Source organism: Mus caroli, unplaced genomic scaffold, assembly GCF_978045245.1.
Source record: "Mus caroli unplaced genomic scaffold, Mus_caroli_1 scaffold_8, whole genome shotgun sequence".
Taxonomy (NCBI): domain Eukaryota; kingdom Metazoa; phylum Chordata; class Mammalia; order Rodentia; family Muridae; genus Mus; species Mus caroli.
Genome location: NW_028227263.1, coordinates 118,118,614 through 118,138,090, shown reverse-complemented (window position 1 = coordinate 118,138,090; position 19,477 = coordinate 118,118,614). Strand labels below are relative to the sequence as shown.

The window sequence follows — 19,477 nt, the reverse complement described above, 5'->3', positions numbered from 1 at the left end:
GACACACCAGAAGAGGGCATCCGATCTAATTACAGATGGCTGCGAGCCACCATGTGGTTGCTGGGATTTGAACTCAGGACCTCCGGAAGAGCAGTCAGTGCCCTTGGTGTTTGTTTTGTTTGATTGGTTGGTTGGTTTTTGTTTGGTTTGCTTTGGTTTGGTTTGGTTTTTTTTTTTTTTTTAATTAGATACTATCTTTATTTACATTTCAAATGTTATCCCCTTTCCTAGTTTCCCCTCCAAAAATCCTGGATCCCAGTCCCCCTCCTCATGCTCTCCAACCTACCCACTCCAGCCTCCTGGCCGTGGCATTCCCCTATAATGGGGCATAGAGCCTTCACAGGACCAAAGGCCACTCCTCCCATTGATGACAGACTAGGCCATCCTCTGCTACATATGCACAGTCCCAACATGTGTGTTGTCGTTGATTGTGGTTTAGTCGCAGGGAGCTCTGGGAGTAATGATTAGTTCATATTGTTAGTCCTCCTATGGGGCTGCAAACCCCTTCAGATACTTGGGTACTTTCTCTAACTCCTTCATTGGGGACCCTGGGCTAAGTCCAATAGATGGCTGTGAACATCCATTTCTATATTTCTCAGGCACTGGCAGAGCCTCTCAGGAGACAACTTTATTAGGCTCCTGTCAGAAAGTTCTTGTTGACATCCCTAATAGCGACTGGGTTTTGGTGGTTGTTTATGGGGTGGATCCCCAGGAGGGGCAGTCTCTGGATGTTCATTCCTTCAGTCTCTGCTCTGAACTTTGCCTCTGTAACTCCTTCCATGGGTATTTTGTTCACCCTTCTAAGAAGGGTCATACTACCCACACTTTGGTCTGCATTCTTCTTGAGTTTCATGTGTTTTGTAAATTGTATCTTGGGTATTCTGACCTTCTGGGCTAATATCCACTTACCAGTGAATGCATATCATGTGATTTTGTGATTGGGTTACCTCACTTAGGATGATATCCTCCAGATCCATCCATATGTCTAAGAATTTCATGAATTTATTGTTTTTAATAGCTGCATAATACTCCATTGTGTAAATGTACCACATTTTCTATATCCATTACTCTGTTGAGGGAACATCTGGGTTCTTTCCAGTTTCTGGCTATTATAAATAAGGCTGTTATGAACAGAGTGCAGCATGTATGTCCTTATTACAAGTGGGAGCATCTTATGCCAAAGAGAGGTATTGCTGGATCTTCTGGTAGTACTATGTCCAATTTTCTGAGGATCCATCAAACTGATTTCTGGAGTGGGTGTACCGGCTTGCTATCCCAAAAGCAAAAGAGGAGTGTTCCTCTTTCTCCAAATCCTCCCCAGGATCTGCTGTCACCTGAGTTTTTGATCTAAGCCATTATGACTGGTGTGAGGTAGAATCTCAGGGTTATTTTGATTTGCATTTCCCTGATGATTAAAAAGGTTGAACATTTTTTCAAGTGCTTCTCAGCCATTCGATATTCCTCAGTTGAGAATTCTTTGTTTAGCTCTGAACCTCATTTTTAATAGGGCTATTTGGATTTCTGGAGTCCATCTTCTTGACTTCTTTGTATATATTGGATATTAGTCCCCTATCTTATTTAGGATTGGTAAATATCTTTTCCCAATCTGTTGGTTACCTTTTTGCCTTCTTGACAGTGTCCTTTGCCTTAAAGAAGCTTTGCAATTTTATGAGGTCCCAATTGTCAATTCTTGATCTAAGCACATAAGCTGTTGGTATTCTATTCAGGAAATTTTCCCTTGTGGCCATATCTTCGAGGCTCTTCCCCACTTTCTCCTCTATAAGTTTCAGTGTCTCTGGTTTTGTGTGGAGTTCCTTGATCCACTTAGACTTGAGCTTTGTACAAGGAGATAAGAAAGGAACCATTCACAATCTTCTACATGCTAATCACCAGTTGAGCTAGCAAAATTTGTTGAAAATGCTGTCTTTTTCCCACTGGATGATTTTAGCTCCCTTGTCAAAGATCAAGTGACCATAGGTGTGTGGGTTCATTTCTGGGTCTTCAATTCTATTCTGTTGACTTACCTGTCTGTCACTTAACAAGTACCATGCAGTTTTTATCACAATTGCTCTGTTGTACAGCTTGAGGTCAGGCATGGTGATTCCACCAGAAGTTCTTTTATTGTTGAAAATAGCTTTTGCTATTCAAGATTTTTTTGTTATTCCAGATGAATTTGTAAATTGCCCTTTCTAATTCTGTGAAGAATTGAGTTGGAATTTTGATGGGGATTGCATCAAATCTGTAGATTGCTTTCGGCAATTTTTACTATATTAATCATGCCAATCCATGAGCATGGGAGATCTTTTCATCTTCTGAGATCTTTGATTTCTTTCTTTTTTAATATTTTTATTAGGTATTTTCCTCATTTACATTTCCAATGCTATCCCAAAAGTCCCCCATACCCTCCCCACCACTCCCCTACCCACCCACTCCCACTTTTTGGCCATCCCTGCATCCCTGATATAAAGCCTACTTAATCATGATGGATGATTGTTTTGACATGTTCTTGGTTTCAGCTTGCAAAAATTTTATTGAGGATCTTTGCATTAATATTCATAAGGGATATTGGTCTGAAGTTCCCTTTCTTTGTTGGGTCTTTATGTGGTTTAGGTATCAGAGTAATTATGGCTTCATAGAATGAATCATAGAATGGTTAGAGTACCTTCTATTTCTATTTTGGGGGAAAGTTTGAGAAGAATTAGAATTAGGTCTTCTTTGAAGGTCTGATAGAACTCTGCACTAAACCCATCTGGTCCTGGGCTTTTTTTGGTTGGGAGACAATTAATGAATGTTTCTATTTCTTTAGGGATATGGGACTGTTTAGATCATTCATCTGATCCTGATTTAAATTTGGTACCTTGTATCTGTCTAGAAAATTGTCCATTTCATCCAGGTTTTCCAGTTTTGTTGAGTATAGCCTTTTGTAGAAGGATCTGATGGTGCTTTGGATTTCTTCAGGGTCTGTTGTTCTGTCTTCCTTTTAGTTTCTGATTTTGTTAATTAGGATGCTGTCCCTGTGCCCTCTAGTGAGTCTGGCTAAGGATTTATCTATCTTGTTGATTTTCTCAAAGAACCAGCTCCTGGTTTGATTGACTCTTTGTATACTTCTTTTTGTTTATACTTGGTTGTTTTCAGCCATGAGTTTGATTATTTCCTGCTGTCTACTCCTCTTGAGTGAATTTGCTTCCTTTTGTTCTAGAGCTTTTTATGTGCTGTCAAGCTGCTAGTGTATGCTTTCTCTAGTTTCTTTTTAGAGGCACTAAGAGCTTTGAGTTTTCCTCTCAGGACTCCTTTCATTGTGTTCCATAAGTTTGGGTATGATGTGTCTCATTTCCATTAAATTCTAAAAAGTCTTTAATTTCTTTATTTCTTCCTGGCCAAGTTATCATTGAATAGTGTGTTGTTCAGCTTCCATGTGAATGCGGGCTTTCTATTATTTATGTTGTTATTGAAGATCAGCCTTAGTCCATGGTGATCTCAAAGGATGCATGGGATTTATTTCAGTCTTTTTGTATCTGTAGAGGCCTGTTTTGTTACCAATTATATGGTCAATTTTGGAGAAGGTACCATGAGGTGCTGCGAAGAAGGTATAGTCTTTTGTTTTAGGATAAAATGTTCTATAGATCTGTTAAATCCATTTGTTTCATAACTTAAGTTAGTTTCACTGTGTCTCTGTTTAGTTTCTGTTTCCAGGATCTTTTCATTGATGAGAATGGGGTGTTGAAGTCTCCCACTATTATTGTGTGTAGTGCAATATGTGCTTTGAGTTTTACTAAAGTTTCTTTAATGAATGTGGATGCCCTTGCATTTGGAGCATATATGTTCAGAATTGAGAGTGCATCTTGGTAGATTTTACCTTTGATGAGTATGAAGTGTCCTTCTTTGTCTTTTTTTAATAACTTGAGGTTGAAAGTCGATTTTATTCGATATTAGGATGGCTACTCCAGGTTGTTGCTTGGGACCTTTTGCTTGGAAAATTGTTTTCCAGCCTTTTACTCTGAGGTAGCATCTGTCTTTGTCCCTGAGGTGAGTTTCCTGTATGCAGCAAAATGCTGTGTCCTATTTATGTAGCCAGTCTGTTGGTCTATGTCTTTTTATTGAAGAATTGAGTCCAGAGATATTAAGGAAAAGTAATTGTTGCTTCCTGTTATTTTTCTTGTTAGAGTTGGGATTCTGTTCATGTGGATGTCTTCTTTTATGTTTGTTGAAGGATTACTTTCTTCCACTTTCTATGGTATAATTTTCCTCCTTATGTTGGAGTCTTCCCTTTATTATCCTTTGAATGACTAGATTCCTGGAAAGATATTGTGTAAATTTGGTTTTGTCATGGAATAGTTTGGTTTCTTCATCTATGGTCATTAAGAGTTTTGTTGGGTATAGTTGCCTGGGATGGCATTTGTGTTCTCTTAGGGTCTGTATGACATCTGTCCAGAATCTTCTGGTTTTCATAGTCCCTGATGAGAAGTCTGGTGTGATTCTGATAGGTCTGCCTTTATATGTTACTTAACCTTTTCCCTTGCTGCTTTTAGTATTCTACCTTTATTTAGTGCATATGTTGTTCTGATTATTATGTGTAAGGAGGAATTTCTTTTCTGGCCCAGTCTACTTGGAGTCCTGTAGGCTTCTTTTATGTTCATGGGTATCTCTTTCTTTAGGTTAGGGAAGTTTTCTCCTATAATTTTGTTCAAGATATTTACTGGCCCTTTAAGTTGAAAATCTTCATTCATATCTATACCTATTATCCATAGGTTTGGTCTTCTCATTGTGTCCTGGATTTCCTGGATGTTTTGAGTTAGGATTTTTTGAATTTTGCATTTTCTTTGACTGTTATGCCCATGTTTTTTATGAAATATTCTGCACCTGAGATTCTCTCATCCATCTCTTGTATTCTGTTGGTAATGCTTGCATCTATGGCTCATGATTTCTTTCCTAGGATTTCTATCTCCACAGTTATCTCCCTTTGTGAATTCTTTATTGTTTCTACTTCTGATTTTAGATCCTGGATGGTTTTGTTCAATTCCATCACCTCTTTGGTTGTATTTTCCTGTAATTCTTTAAGTGTTTTTTGTGTTTCCTCTTTAAGGGCTTCTACCTGTTTAGCTGTGTTCGCCTGTATTTCTTTAAGAGAGTTATTAATGTCCTTCTAAAAATCCTCTACCAGCATCATGAGATATGATTTAAAATCCAAATCTTGCTTTTCCAGTGTGTTAGGGTTTCCAGGACTCGCTGTGGTGGGAGTACTGGGTTCTGATGATGCTAAATAGTCTTGGGTTCTGTTGGTTAGATTCTTGCATTTGCCTTTTGCCATTTGGTAATCTCTGGTGTTAGATATTCTTGCTGTGTCTGCCTGGAGCTTGTTCCTCCTGTGAGTCTGTAAGCCTGTGTCAGCACTTCTGGGAGACTGGCTCTCTCCTAGCAAGACCAGTGCACAGAGGGCTGCAGAAGAGCCCCACCTCCTGGCTGCAGATATAGGCCCATAAGACCTGTCCCAGCTGCTCTGCTGCTTCTGCAGCCTGTGCACTTCTGAATGGACCTGCCTTAGAGAGGCACCAGAGAGAAAATGGAGATCTCCCCTGAGTCCTGGGGTCAGAGTACTCCAGTTAGTGCACTTAACCACTGAGCCAAATACGCTTATCTGATCTTACTACCTCCTCTGAGCCCAGTGACAAGTACTTGCCAAATTTCTATAAGAGACACCAAGAGCTCTCCACAGTGGTATAACTCTGAATGGACCACTATCAAAGGTGTCCCAGCAACCCACAGTGAGCCCTTTCTAGGATCAAGTGGAAGTCAATCTCAACTCGTATCTGATGCTTGCATACAAAGCTGCTAGGACCACCCTCAGGAATCACATGGTGCCACATCCTCAGGCCCCACCTGATGCCACCCTTATACTTAATGAAAGCAACTGCCAAGCCCCTTTGGCACCAGAAGTAGAAAGCTAAGTTTTACTCATTCAATACCAACTTCTTTCCTACTATAGTGTCTACCTATGTCGCTGATTTCCTGGGTCTATCTGATATCATAACTGCCAGTGGATCTCTCTGCCTACTTATGATGATGTTCTTAACATTCATCTGCCTCTAGACTTGGTCCTCATGTATCTCCCAGGGAAGGCAGTGCCAGATAATGGAGTAACCATAATGAAGTCACCATTGAAACAGCCCAGTTGGCACTAAGACCCAAATGACCAAGCACACATTAACTTAACCTTCCCAGAATACAACATGTTCACCAAAAGGTTGTTGTCCTTATCAGACCTTAAATAACGCACACACACACATAAATAAATAAATAAATAAATAAATAAATAAATAAATAAATAAATGGATTTTTTTTTGGTTTGGGTTTTGAGACAGGATTTCTCTTTGTAACAAGCGCTGGCTATTCTAGACTTGCTTTGTAGACCAGTGTGGAGAGCCGTGCATGCTGCGAGCAATCACCATTATAAGATGGCGCTGGGCGAGCAACAAATCAGGAGCTGACACGCCACATCAGGTGCTGAAACGCCATGGCTGAGCGCTATATAAGCGACTCCATTTTCTGGGGTCGGGGTCTTCCTGAGAAGTATGCAATAAAGCTTTGCTGCAGAAGATTCCGGTTGTCCTGAGTGTGTTCTTGCCGGCAGGGACAAAAGCTCGGGATAGACCAGACTGGCTGTGAACTCAGAGATCAACCTGCCTCTGCCTCCTGAATGCTGGGATTAAAAGTGTGTGACACCACACAGAAATGTTGAACTTTTTTTTTAAAGAAATTCCGTAAAATAAGATCAGCGTGGTTATTTGCTCCTCCTCTTCTTATAGCGTCAGTATTCCAGGGTCAGCCTATGCTTTCCACACTGGAGTTGACCTAAATTTCTGTCATAAATCTTCCCTCTGCCTACTAAGAGCAGTCCCTGAAAAACCAAGAAATATTGCTTTAAAACATCTTATGCACCTTCAAAGGGAACTGTCACTTCACAAGCACCCACTGTGCACAGCTTGTATGGCAATTAAGATACAGGATGTCCACAGACTTGGATTAGGGAGCTTGACCCAAGGTCTTTCACCAATGTGCTCCATGCTTGCCCTGTGTCCTGTGGGAAACATAAATACTAATTACAGAAGTGACCAGTATCACAGTGAGCTACCATAAGGGTCTTAATGGGAACTCAGTAGGAGTCTTTGCCAATTAGAAGCCTTCTGACAGCTGGGGTTTCCCAATATTGGTAGTTCAAGCTGTTATTTCACAAAACTTTTATAAATCCTTCACTAAAGTTCTAGGTTATTCTCCTCTAGTCTGTGAAAAGATCTGATAAAATATAGCTGTGGTTTTCTATCCTTTTCCAAGCCATACATAGGCAGGAAAGGTTGCTCACCCTAACCTGAAGTTGAGGCTCCTTTTAGAACTCTGTGCACCCATCAGTGGTGGCACATGTCTTTAATCCCAGTGCTCAGCAGGCAGAGGCAGGGGGATCGCTGTGAGTTCAAGGCCAACCTGGTCTACAGAGTGAGTTCTAGGATAGCCAGAGCTACACAGAGAAACTCTGTCTGTAAGAGAAAGAAAGAAGAAAGGGAGGGAGAGAGGGAGGGAGGGAGGAAAGGAGGGAGGGAGGGAGGGAGGGAGGGAGGGAGGGAGGGAGGAAGGGAGGGATATAGTGGGAAGGGGTGACAAGGAGGGAGGCAATGAGCCTCTTTGACTCTATCATATCCATGGGGCACCACAACCCAGCAAGGCTTTAAGTATTTCAAATTAAGCCTAGCATCCAGAGGTCTTCCTCTTTGCCCATGTTGTGGGTGTTGCAACACAGACAGATTCCATGTAAGGAGATAGGTTTGGAATCCAAAAGACTCAACTAAGTAAATAGAAGCAAAGGCCATCTTCTGCCCCTTCTGTCCCTGGGAGTATAAAGGCAGTATCTCAGCCTCAGCTATCAGCCTGTCACTCCTCACTGGCCACCATGCTGGGCTCAGGGCTGCTCCTGGTAGCCATACTGGCCTTCCTGAGTGTCATGGTCTTGGTGTCTATCTGGCAGCAGAAAATCAGGGGGAAGTTGCCCCCAGGACCCATCCCTTTGCCTTTCATTGGAAATTATCTGCAACTGAATAGAAAAGATGTCTACAGCTCCATAACACAGGTATCACTGGATGAAGGGATGGATGGGACATGGGACACATACAAGAGTTTGTGTGATTTCAGATGTTTTTGTCAGAAAATTCACAGAATAATCCAACGTCTCTTACTAGTGGGATTTAGAAGGCTCTGGAGCTATTTCAAGTCTTTGGTTTGTTGTTTGTTTGTTTGTTTGTTTGCTTGCTTGCTTGCTTGTTTGTTTTCAAGCTTTTTTTGTAGGATATCACATAATCTGACCTCTGTGTACTGGTCCAGTTAAGTGAATAAGTCCTCTAACAGCCCCCAATTATTCCACATCAGCTCCAAGAGCACTATGGCCCTGTGTTCACCATCCACCTTGGGCCTCGCCGGGTTGTGGTGCTTTATGGATATGATGCAGTCAAAGAGGCTTTGGTGGACCAAGCTGAGGAGTTCAGTGGACGAGGCGAAGTGGCCACCTTTAATACACTCTTCAAAGCCTATGGTGAGGAGAATCTGAAATCTGTGATTGTAGACAGACTTTTGCTACTTTGTGGGTTCTTCTTTCTTCCACCCTTCACCCTCTTCACCCATTTAACCTCCTAACACTAGGTAGAAGAGAAAAATAGAGAGAGTCGAATGGGAACAAAATTATTGTTAGACTACTTCCTGCTCATTAGGAGTGATGAGTTCCTTAGGGCAAGTTTAATCTTCACAGTCAGGATATCTAATTTCTTCTTGCTCTTGTTTCTTTGCACACGACTACTTAACAAACCACAACCAACAGTAACCAACCAACAACCAAAACCATCCTCTTGGGGCCCTAGCATTTATATAACCTCTGAGGAGTCCCCAGAATTCTAAGTACTTCCTCCCTTCTTTTTGTTCTTCTTCCATGGCTTCCACCGAGGCTCCTCAGTCCCTTCTCCTTCCTCAAGGTCTCTAGCCCAGTAAACCTAAACCCTGCCTATGTCTCTACCCCTAACTATTGGCTGATGGGATCTTTATTTACCAATCAGAATTAACTAGGGCAGAGTCCCTCAGGCTAAGTGTAGACTCCAAATCTTAGAGAGTAGCACTTAGCATTATGATAAACAGTGAAAGACAAAACCTCAACACCAGGGTATGTTTTTATATAAGAAGTCCTTACTTTAGTGGGGATTTGCTGTTATCAGAAAATGCTAAATATTGGTTGATTTAGCCATTTCAGGGACCCAGAGCAGCTAACCAGCATCAAGAGGCATGATAGAATTGGTCCAGCTAAAATATTGAGGACTAGTTTCCCTGCCTTCTGAGTCTCTCTGCTTCTGCCTGTTTGTAACTTTCTGTTTCCTTGCCTGGCTGATTAGTTCCAACTTTCTTATTCTGAGTGTGTCTAATGCAGGATCTGTGTTTGTATATTCTGTGTTCTTCCCATCTCTATCCATCTTTGTCTCTCTTCTTTTCTCTTAGAAGCCTTTTCCAGTGTGGACCTGGTCCTTCCTCAGCCTCAATCTACTTCTCTCCAACCCTCATGTTCTTATCTTTACAGGTGTGGTATTCAGCAATGGGGAACGAGCCAAACAACTCAGACGCTTCTCCATAGCCACACTGAGAGATTTCGGTGTGGGCAAGCGTGGTGTGGAGGAGCGCATCCAGGAGGAGGCAGGCTGTTTGATCAAGATGTTGCAGGGCACTTGTGGTAAGCAAGAGACCCTTAAGTGTTTGGGCAAGAGAAGGAACATCCCCTGTACCAAGAGCCTATGAGCTGTGGAGAAGGAGGGTGGGGAAGACCACCTACCAAACCATCCCCAAAATCTGGTGCTGAGAGTTTGGTGCCTCACTCCAATGCCCATACCATCTTCTAACTCTTCTTCCTCATAATTCCAATGTCTTCCCAACAATGTCACTCATCTCAGGAGCCCCCATTGACCCCACCATCTACCTGAGCAAAACAGTCTCCAATGTCATTAGCTCCATTGTCTTCGGGGACCGCTTCAACTATGAGGACAAAGAGTTCCTGTCACTGCTGCAGATGTTGAGTCAAATGAACCAATTTGCTGCTTCACCCACAGGGCAGGTAACAGACTCCAGCTCTGCCAATTGCCCTTGCAATATCCCACATTGGCCATACCCACAAAGGGCAAGGACCACCCCAAATCTCATACCCACAAACATAAGCTCCCCTCAAAACCAGCCTTTACCCTCAGACAATTAACATTTACATCAGAACCCATGGGAGCTATCGAGTACTCAGAACCTAATGACATCTGGATACCTCAAATAGCCTGAGAACAAAGCCCTCTGCTTGGCTCTCTTCCCTGTGCAGGTTTCCCCAGCTTAGTCTCTAACAAATCTTCTGTATGGTCCTCCTGAAAGTTGAGACACCTGCCCAAGGGAAACAACTGACCACCTCAGGTCCCCTCCTCCATTCCTGAACACCTACCTGGTTCTGCAAAATCAAGGCCAGTAAAGTTATTCAGCCCATCCACGCTGCTCTCCCAAAATATCCCACTGGCCCAATGGCACAAAAGTCATCTGCTTGTCCCAGGTCAATTTAGGAATGAGTAGACAGGCACCTCAACCAAGGAAACTGAACGCAGACCTCAGGACAGACTGTTTTCCTAAACAATGATATGAGTGTCTCCCAGCCACACACAGCCTTCATCAAAACAATGTCTGACAGGTGTGTCCACACCTTATACCCTGAACCATCCCACACTGAAGTCCTGACTATGTAGAAAACAGATGCTAATCTCAAACAAGTATCAAGACAACTAAACTCAGCCCTCCCGGATGCCTAAACATCTAGATTCATGAGTCACTGTGACACTCTGTCCTGAATGCTAGAAGCCTGGAGTCATGGTCTGATCCAAAAATTAGTTAAATAGTTGAATGTCTACCAGTGTCCCCTTTGGAGCCACCTCGTCTGGATTGAAAGACAATGACCTTCCTTCTTTAAATCGCTTCAGCGACAGATCAGTGGTTTAAGAGCATGCACGTCTCATCCTGAGTTCAGTTCCCAGCACCTATGACGTTTCCCACCTCTAGGAGATGTGACTTCAGACACCTGTATTCATGCACACACACATAATTAAAAGTAAAATAATAATAATAATAATAATAAATAACAACAACCACAAAATGAATGTAAAGAGTTCTTTAAAGACTAGAGTTGCGGTTTATTGCAATCCAGCCTCACATACATACATTAGTACATGGATGGATGCCTTGAGACAAGTCCCACTCGCACTGAGTGTTGCCACTGACAAGCCTCATTCCCGTCTTTTCTCCTCCCACCCCAGCTCTATGACATGTTCCATTCAGTGATGAAGTACCTGCCCGGACCACAGCAACGGATCATCAAGGATTCTCATAAACTGGAAGACTTCATGATACAGAAAGTGAAGCAGAACCACAGTACCCTGGACCCCAATTCCCCACGAGACTTCATTGACTCCTTTCTCATCCACATGCAAAAGGTGATCCCAGCATCTGGGGATGGGACATCTAAACCAGGGCAGCATGAAATCACCCTAGAAAAGGAGGAACAGAGGCCCATTAAGTCCCTATGATGTTCCTCACAGACGCAATCATAATTAAACATCACTTTTCCATCTGTTGAGCCTTCCTTATGCAAGCCAGGGTATGGGCAAGCAAATTAGCATGCTAACCAATATTCCAGTGTTCCCCTACGAGACACTGTTCTCAGTGCATCCTGCTATTTGCCTACTTAGCATGCATTGAAGCTACTGTTGAAGAGCCTGTAAAGCTTAAATTTCACACAGTGTGCCCAGGGTTGCATACTGACTTCATGCACCCAGAAAACTGTGCACTCTTGCCTCTCTGTGGCTCTCAGGCTTTTGCTCTTGGCCACGTGCTCTCCAGCATTTCATATCACCATTAGGATATACACATCAATACATATCAGTGGCCTAGGCAACTTAAGTGTTTTATGTGATATCTAAGGACTTCTTTCACAACTGAGAAGAAAGGACATAGAATTCTATTGCACATGAAGGTCAAGGGTCTGTTTAGGGGCTCTTCTATGAGTTGTTTGAGGGAGGAGAGAATGAAGTTTAAATTCTGATCTGTGTCTCAGACCTATCTCTAATAACACACCCCATCATGGCATCTGGGTTCTTTCTCGCAGTCCTTACCCCTCACTGTCTAAATATCCCAACCATAAAATGAGTGGCAGACAGTCAGTAGACAGAGAAAAGAGCAAAGCTTCTCCTGCAAACCCAAGGCTCCACACAACCTGGAGATTACCTTTCCCGTAGTTGTCTGGACCCTTTGAGAATAAGATCCAAAGAAATGTCCAGAAATGGTGCCTGTTGGGTCAATCTCCTCCATGAGGAACTTAAGCCACAGTTGATGGCTGTTGAGAAAAGAGGAAATCATATTCCTTAGTGGTGTGGCTACCAGTAAATTATCCTTTCTCAAGTGAAGAACCCCTAACCCATACTCATGCAGCCAAGCCTATTTATAACCAGTTGTCCATCCCCCCCAAAAAATACATAACAGGAAAATAGGAAGGAGGCTTATTAAGGATAAGAAAGAATTCCACAAAGTGGAAAAAAGAAGATAACAGAGGGGAATATGGTTAAAGTGCATTTCACATATATGTCTAAAAAATGAGGACTCAAGGTTCAGTGGGTGTGGAAGGGAATTCATCTGGGAGGGGGAGAGGTGTGAATATATTCACAGTAAAATAAATGAAATTCTCAAAGAATTAATAAAAATATTTATAAAAGAATGACTAGAAAGTTTTAGAAAATTAAAATCCTTAATGTTCTCCAAGAGGATGACAAACTGATAGATTTGGGTTCTCTCTCTCTCTCTCTCTCTCTCTCTCTCTCTCTCTCTCTCTCTCCAGGAGAAAAATGCTAATTCAGAGTTCCACATGAAGAACCTAGTGATGACATCATTGAACCTCTTCTTTGCTGGGTCTGAGACAGTCAGCTCCACACTACGCTATGGCTTCCTGCTACTAATGAAGCATCCAGATGTAGAGGGTAAGGATGGCTGTGTGGCAGGGAAGAAGTTGGGAACCCCAGATGCTCCAACTTTTTCCAACCTGACAATGACCCTCACCTTTCCCAGGTCCCTGGATGCTCAGACATGCCCTGCTATGCAGAAACAAGAGCATATTAAATGCATAAACAGAGTTCTCACTGTTAAAATATTAGACATTCCCAAATTGATTTCCCACTGGCTGCCAGATCCTTACTCTCTGGTCCCTGCCCTGACTCCTCCTTCTTCTCCCCACCATGATTCTGTCATGAAAAGGATAAAATGACCCTGCCCAACATTTAGGTATGGAGATATGTTTTCAATGGCCTATATGCATGTCACTTACAGAGACATGTACTACATACAGTGTTACACATGTGAACTATTGCACCTGCTTTGAGGCCCCTGGACTTTTAAAAACACCCCAACTCCCCTTGTCTTCCAGCCAAGGTCCATGAGGAGATTGACCGAGTGATTGGCAGGAACCGACAGCCCCAATATGAGGACCATGTGAAGATGCCCTACACCCAGGCTGTGATCAATGAGATCCAGAGATTTTCTAACTTTGTTCCTTTGGGCATTCCTCGAAAGATTACCAAGGATACTTCCTTCCGTGGCTTCTTCCTCCCCAAGGTACAGCCATAGCCATCAGGAGGGGCCTTTAGCCCACTTCCTGATGCCTTAGGGTCCCTTTCCATCTACAGTCATCTAACTCCACTCTATTCCCCCAACTACTATGTCAGCCTCACCAGGGTCCTCTGATTAGATAGATTATTGTCACCTCTCCTAGACTTAGTGTCTCTGGAGATTTATCCACATGTCTCCAACTTCTTGTCCCATTGCTTTGAATTCCAAGTTCTATCTGCTCCTCTGTCTTGCTACCTTCCAATATCTCAACTCCTGGGCTGGAGGCAAAGGCCTGGTGTCACTCTAGCAGCCTGTCTCAGAACATGAACCCAATGGAGCTCATATCTCCTACTCCTGGTGGCACACATCACATCTCCTCAAAACTCATACTCCATAATATCCCTTACTCAGGAGACCCCCAACTCTGTGCCTTTCAGATCTCTTCATTTAGAACCTAACACCTTCTGTTGTCCTTTCTCCATTTATCCATCTTCTTAAACTCCATCTTCCCTCTTCCAGGGCACCGAAGTGTTCCCTATACTGGGTTCTCTGATGACAGATCCAAAGTTCTTCTCTAGCCCAAAAGACTTCAACCCACAGCACTTCCTGGATGACAAGGGTCAGTTGAAGAAGATCCCTGCTTTTCTGCCCTTTTCCATTGGTAAGAAAACACTGGGTTACCAGACCACTGCTCACACCAACAGGGGTAGCTCATGCCAGCTCCCCTCTCTGTGATGCAACCTAACATCAAGCCAACCAGTTGCAGCCCCTGGACCTCCCAAGCCTCAGACATCCTGGATGCCTATGAAAGGATCAGTGGGATCAGTGATCTCTTTCAGAGAGCAGGGGGCAGTTTTAATGCAGTTTTAAATGATTTTTTGTTTCCTTTATTTTTTAAAATAATTTATTTAATATGCACTGGTGTAAAGTTGTCGGATACCTTGGAACTCGAGTTACAGACACTCATGAGCTGCCATATGGGTGCTGGGAATTGAACCTGGGTCCTTTGGAAGAGCAGACAGTGCTCTTAACCACTGAACCATCTCTCCAGCCATATATTCAGACTCTTTAAAAGAGGACAACAGCCAAGTGGTGGTGGTACCTGTCTTTAATCCCAGCACCGGAAAAGCAGAAGCAGGTAGATCTGTGAGTTCAACACCAACCTGGGTCTGTGTAAGTTACAGGACAGCAAAGATTACACAGAGAAAACCCTGACTTAAAAAAACTAAAAATAAATAAATAATTGATAGATGATAGATGATAGATAGATAGATAGATTAGATAGATAGATAGATAGATAGATAGATAGATAGATAGATAGATAGATAGATAGATAGATAGATTAGATAGATAGATAGATAGATAGATAGATAGATAGATAGATAGATAGATAGATAGATAGATAGATAGATAGTGTAAAGTTGTCGGATACCTTGGAACTGGAGTTACAGACACTCATGAGCTGCCATATGGGAGATAGATAGATAGATAGATAGATAGATAGATAGATAGATAGATAGATAGATAGATAGATTAGATAGATAGATAGATAGATAGATAGATAGATAGATAGATAGATAGATAGATAGATAGATAGTGTAAAGTTGTCGGATACCTTGGAACTGGAGTTACAGACACTCATGAGCTGCCATATGGGTGATAGATAGATAGATAGATAGATAGATAGATAGATAGATAGATAGATAGATAGATAGACGCATATGTACATACATGTGTACTTAGATACATAGATGATAGATAATTAGATGAATAAATGAGTGAGGCCACAGCAGAGCATTCACATTGGAAATATAATTGGTAATTGGTAGAGGAAACATCTGACTTCTCATTGCTCCAGCCTACCATGGGTTACCCCACTTTGTGTGTAGGAACATTGGGGTTCTGAGAGACTTGGGAGCCTTTCCTAATGATCCCTCACACTCCAGTGTAGAAACCCCTTCTCCCTAAGAGAACACGGCTGCACACTGGGTACTGAGGCAAGGCATCAGTGAGAGCTGACTCCACGCCTGTGCTCCTTCCCTCTCTCCTCTTCAGGGAAGCGATTCTGCTTTGGAGACGGCCTGGCTAAGATGGAGCTGTTCCTGTTCTTCACCACCATCTTGCAGAACTTCCGTTTCAAGTTCGCAAGGAACTTGAAAGAAGATATCAATGAGTCCCCCACACCAGAAGGGTTTACCAGGATCATACCAAAATACACCATGAGCTTCGTGCCCATCTGATTCTGGGTTGAGCCAAGGTGGATCAAGAAGGAGGGAGAGACAGAAGTGGTGCCAGAAGGAAGGTGGAGTGAAGAGAGAAGATGAAGACCGCTGGGTTAAGAAGGGGCCACCTGCATGGAAGAAATAGAAAAGACTACTCACCTTGGTAAAATTGTAACAGTAATAATAAAAAAAAAAAAGAAACACACAGTAAGCAGCAGTAACAAAAGCTGTCACTCATCCAGCAAGGGTCACTCACCTCTGCAAAACTGTCCCATCCTTCTCTCATTCAGTACTCGAAACAAGAGCAGTGTGTTCCCAAGCCCAGTGTACAGGTGGCAAAGATGAAGCTTACAAATTTGAATCTAAACTGAGGTTTAAAAGACTCAGGTTAGCTAAGTCTGAGGCATGGCACTCTATCCCCAGCATTCAGAGGCAGGAAACATGAAACTCTAGGAGGCCAGCCAGGATTACACAATGAGAACTTATCTCAAAAAAGCAGCAAGAGCAACAAAAACAACATCGTTTAAATTGCATTCTCATAGACCATAAGAGTCTAGCACGTACTTAAACACAGATTTGTATCCACAGCCATTTGGTCAGGTTTTTCGTTCTTTTTGTTTTGTTTACCGATTGTGGTTTTGTTTGTTTGTTTGTTTGTTTTGTTTTGTTTTGTACATCACTGTTAGGAATATTTAATTTGCATTTACCTATTAGTGTGGATGGTAGAGCATGCCATGGGTCACATGTGGAAACAAAAGGACGGTTTTTGGAAGTGTCATCTCTCCTTACAATACTTGGATCCCAGAACTCAAATTCAGGTGGTCAACCTTGACATCAAGCACTTTTACCCACTGAGACATCTAACTGCCCATTTAGGCAGTTAAAGCAGTTTCTTCCTTCCTTCCTTCCTTCCTTCCTTCCTTCCTTCCTTCCTCCCTCCCTCCCTCCCTCCCTCCTTTCTTTCTTTCTTTCAAGATAATATATATACATATATGCGCATACACACACATTATATATATAATGTGTGTATATGCATATATATATGTATATGTATGTGTGTATGTATATATATATACATGTATGTGTGTATGCAGATATAGATATAGATATAGATATAGATATAGATGTAGATATAGATATAGATATAGATATAGATATAGATATAGATATAGATATAGATATAGATGTAGATGTAGATGTAGATGTAGATGTAGATGTAGATGTAGATGTAGATGTAGATGTAGATATAGATGTAGATGTAGATATAGATATAGATATAGATACATCTGCATGTTCACCTGCATGCCAGGGAAATCACAAGATCATATTACAGATGTTGTGAGCCACCATGTGGTTGCTGGGAATTGAACTCAAGACCTCTAGAAGAGGAGCCCGTGCCCTTAAAAGCTGAGCCATCTCTCCAGCCCCCTAGACAGTTTCTTAATGTCACCCTTTCCTCAAATAAAACAACAAGGACTTGGGGCATTATTATATACCCAGAATAACCCTGTCTGACGTGTTTTTCCATAGCCCTGGCAGGCAACTGATCTGGCTCCAACACATACTTTCCAACAGTCTTGCTTTCTCCTATACACCTTAATCACCTGAACACCTGCTGTGCCTCACCCCCTGTGAAAGGTAAGGCCACTGTGTCTGACTTAGTCTGAGAGATAAAAATCACTTGGACAGAAATCCAGGAGAACATTAAATTATCATAGGTCAGCAAGGATGTGTGTGTTCATGCATAGAGTGCACATGGCTGTGTGATTGCCCATATGCCCATGTACTCTGCATGAGTTTCATGGGTCTCTGGGGCTCAGCTAAAGGGCACAGATAAAGGTCTTTGAATCTCCTGCCTGCTCCCACATGATTCAGTGTAAAACCTATACATCGGACTGGGATCCTTTTCTTCATAAACTAAATGCTGCATATAGGAATGAAGAGATATCTTATCATGTTAAAGAGATTGCCACTTGTGATAGTTATTCTTGGCTGTCAACTTGACCATATCAGGAATTAACTAAAGCCCAAGGACTGGGCACACCTATGAGGAATTTTTCTTGACTAAATCATTTGAAATGAGAAAACACATTCTAAATTCAGATCTTTGGAGGTGAAAAGGTTTACCTTAAATCTAGGCCATGCCTTCTATGGCTGCCTATATAAACAACATGGAAGAAGGAAGCTCTTGCTCATTGGCTGTTTGGCAGGTCTCATTCTCACTGGCAGGTCTATTCCTTCACTGGCATTAGAAACTACTTCTCTGGGATTCCAGCACATGTAGAAGACTACCTGAGACATCCAGCCTCATAAACTAAACAACTAGTGTATTTGTGGACCCTTTGATGGAAGACAACCATTGCTGGATTTGCTGAACCACAGCTTCTAATCCAATTATATATTATACATACACATATATATCATACATATAAAATAGATGTTTGTATTTATATATTATACATCTAATTTATATATTTGCACATATCATATAATATAATATAATATAAGTAACATAATAGAGAGAGAGTGTTGTGTGATTGATTCTATCAGTTCTGTTTCTCTAGAGCAGTGGGTCTCAACTTTCCTAATGATGGAACCCTTTAATACAGTTCTTCATGCTGTGGTGACGCCCAACCACAAAATTATTTCATTACTACCTCATAACTGTATTTTTTCTAGTTATGAATCACAATGTGAATATCTGATATACAAGAAATCTAATGTGTGACCCCTATAGGACTTGTGGTCCACAGGTTGAGAACCACTGCCTAGCGAACCCTGAGTAATACATAAATGGTTCTAGAGTAACAGAAGTATAAGGACAGATTTTTAAATATCTGGAACAAGCTTTTAACTTTCCAACACCTATAGTTACCGAAGTCTCTCATAGAAGCTTAGAAAATACAGAGAGCCCAAGATGTGTGCTATTTAACAAACTCTGAAGACAAATGTATTTGATTATCCTAATTCACCTATTGTGAGATGCAAGGAATCTAGTTATTCTGTACATAAAACTTTTGACAATTTGTGGGAAAGTAAGGAAATGATGATGTGGATTGGTTGCTTCTAGGATCTCTGGATAAATTGACAAAGGGGAAAAAAAAAGCTCTATGATAAAATTAACCAATTTCTAGCATCTCAGAACACTGTGAAGGAAAACAACTAAGTTATAATATTGACCAGCTCCAGGTGCACATAACCAGTCTAGAGGATTCTGAGTGCAGTCTGGAAAAGGATCTTTCACCAGCCAGCCCTCACCAGCCCACCCCAGAGGTCAAGTTGCAGAAAACCAAATCAAAGTCCTCTTTATAACGTTGGCTGAACTACAATTAAAATTCAAGCCTTGAGTGCATAGGCGGTTAAAGACAAGACATTGATTTAGTAGAAAATGGGACCCTGTAACTTGGGATGGAGCTGTATGGGAGGATCCCCTTGAGGCTGAACCCTCAGATTCTCAAGGGCTTATCTCACTCAAGGAAAGAGTCTTTCTCCCTCAGCATAAGATGCACCCCTGTCCACACCCCCTGCCTCTGACTGAAGAAATTAATCCTCCATTGTCTTCA

The 19,477-nt window shown here is 41.9% G+C and overlaps 1 protein-coding gene across 1 annotated transcript; it reads left to right on the top strand.

The window, feature by feature from the left end:
* The first annotated feature begins 7,893 nt into the window (after positions 1-7,893).
* Positions 7,894-17,880, top strand: LOC147003362 (cytochrome P450 2A12). The gene is made up of 9 exons (XM_085842004.1): positions 7,894-8,116; positions 8,413-8,575; positions 9,602-9,751; positions 9,969-10,129; positions 11,355-11,531; positions 12,929-13,067; positions 13,511-13,698; positions 14,212-14,353; positions 15,748-17,880. The coding sequence occupies exons 1-9, from the start codon at positions 7,940-7,942 to the stop codon at positions 15,930-15,932; spliced, it is 1,482 nt and encodes a 493-aa protein (XP_085698130.1). The 5' UTR covers positions 7,894-7,939; the 3' UTR covers positions 15,933-17,880.
* The last annotated feature ends 1,597 nt before the right edge of the window (positions 17,881-19,477 follow it).

Coding starts and splice junctions, on each gene's coding strand:
- LOC147003362 (XM_085842004.1), top strand. CDS start 7,940: ATGCTGGGCTCAGGGCTGCTCCTGGTAGCCATACTGGCCTTCCTGAGT. Junction 10,130..11,354: donor CTGCTTCACCCACAGGGCAG/GTAACAGACTCC, acceptor CTCCCACCCCAG/CTCTATGACATGTTCCATTC. Junction 14,354..15,747: donor TTTTCTGCCCTTTTCCATTG/GTAAGAAAACAC, acceptor TCTCCTCTTCAG/GGAAGCGATTCTGCTTTGGA.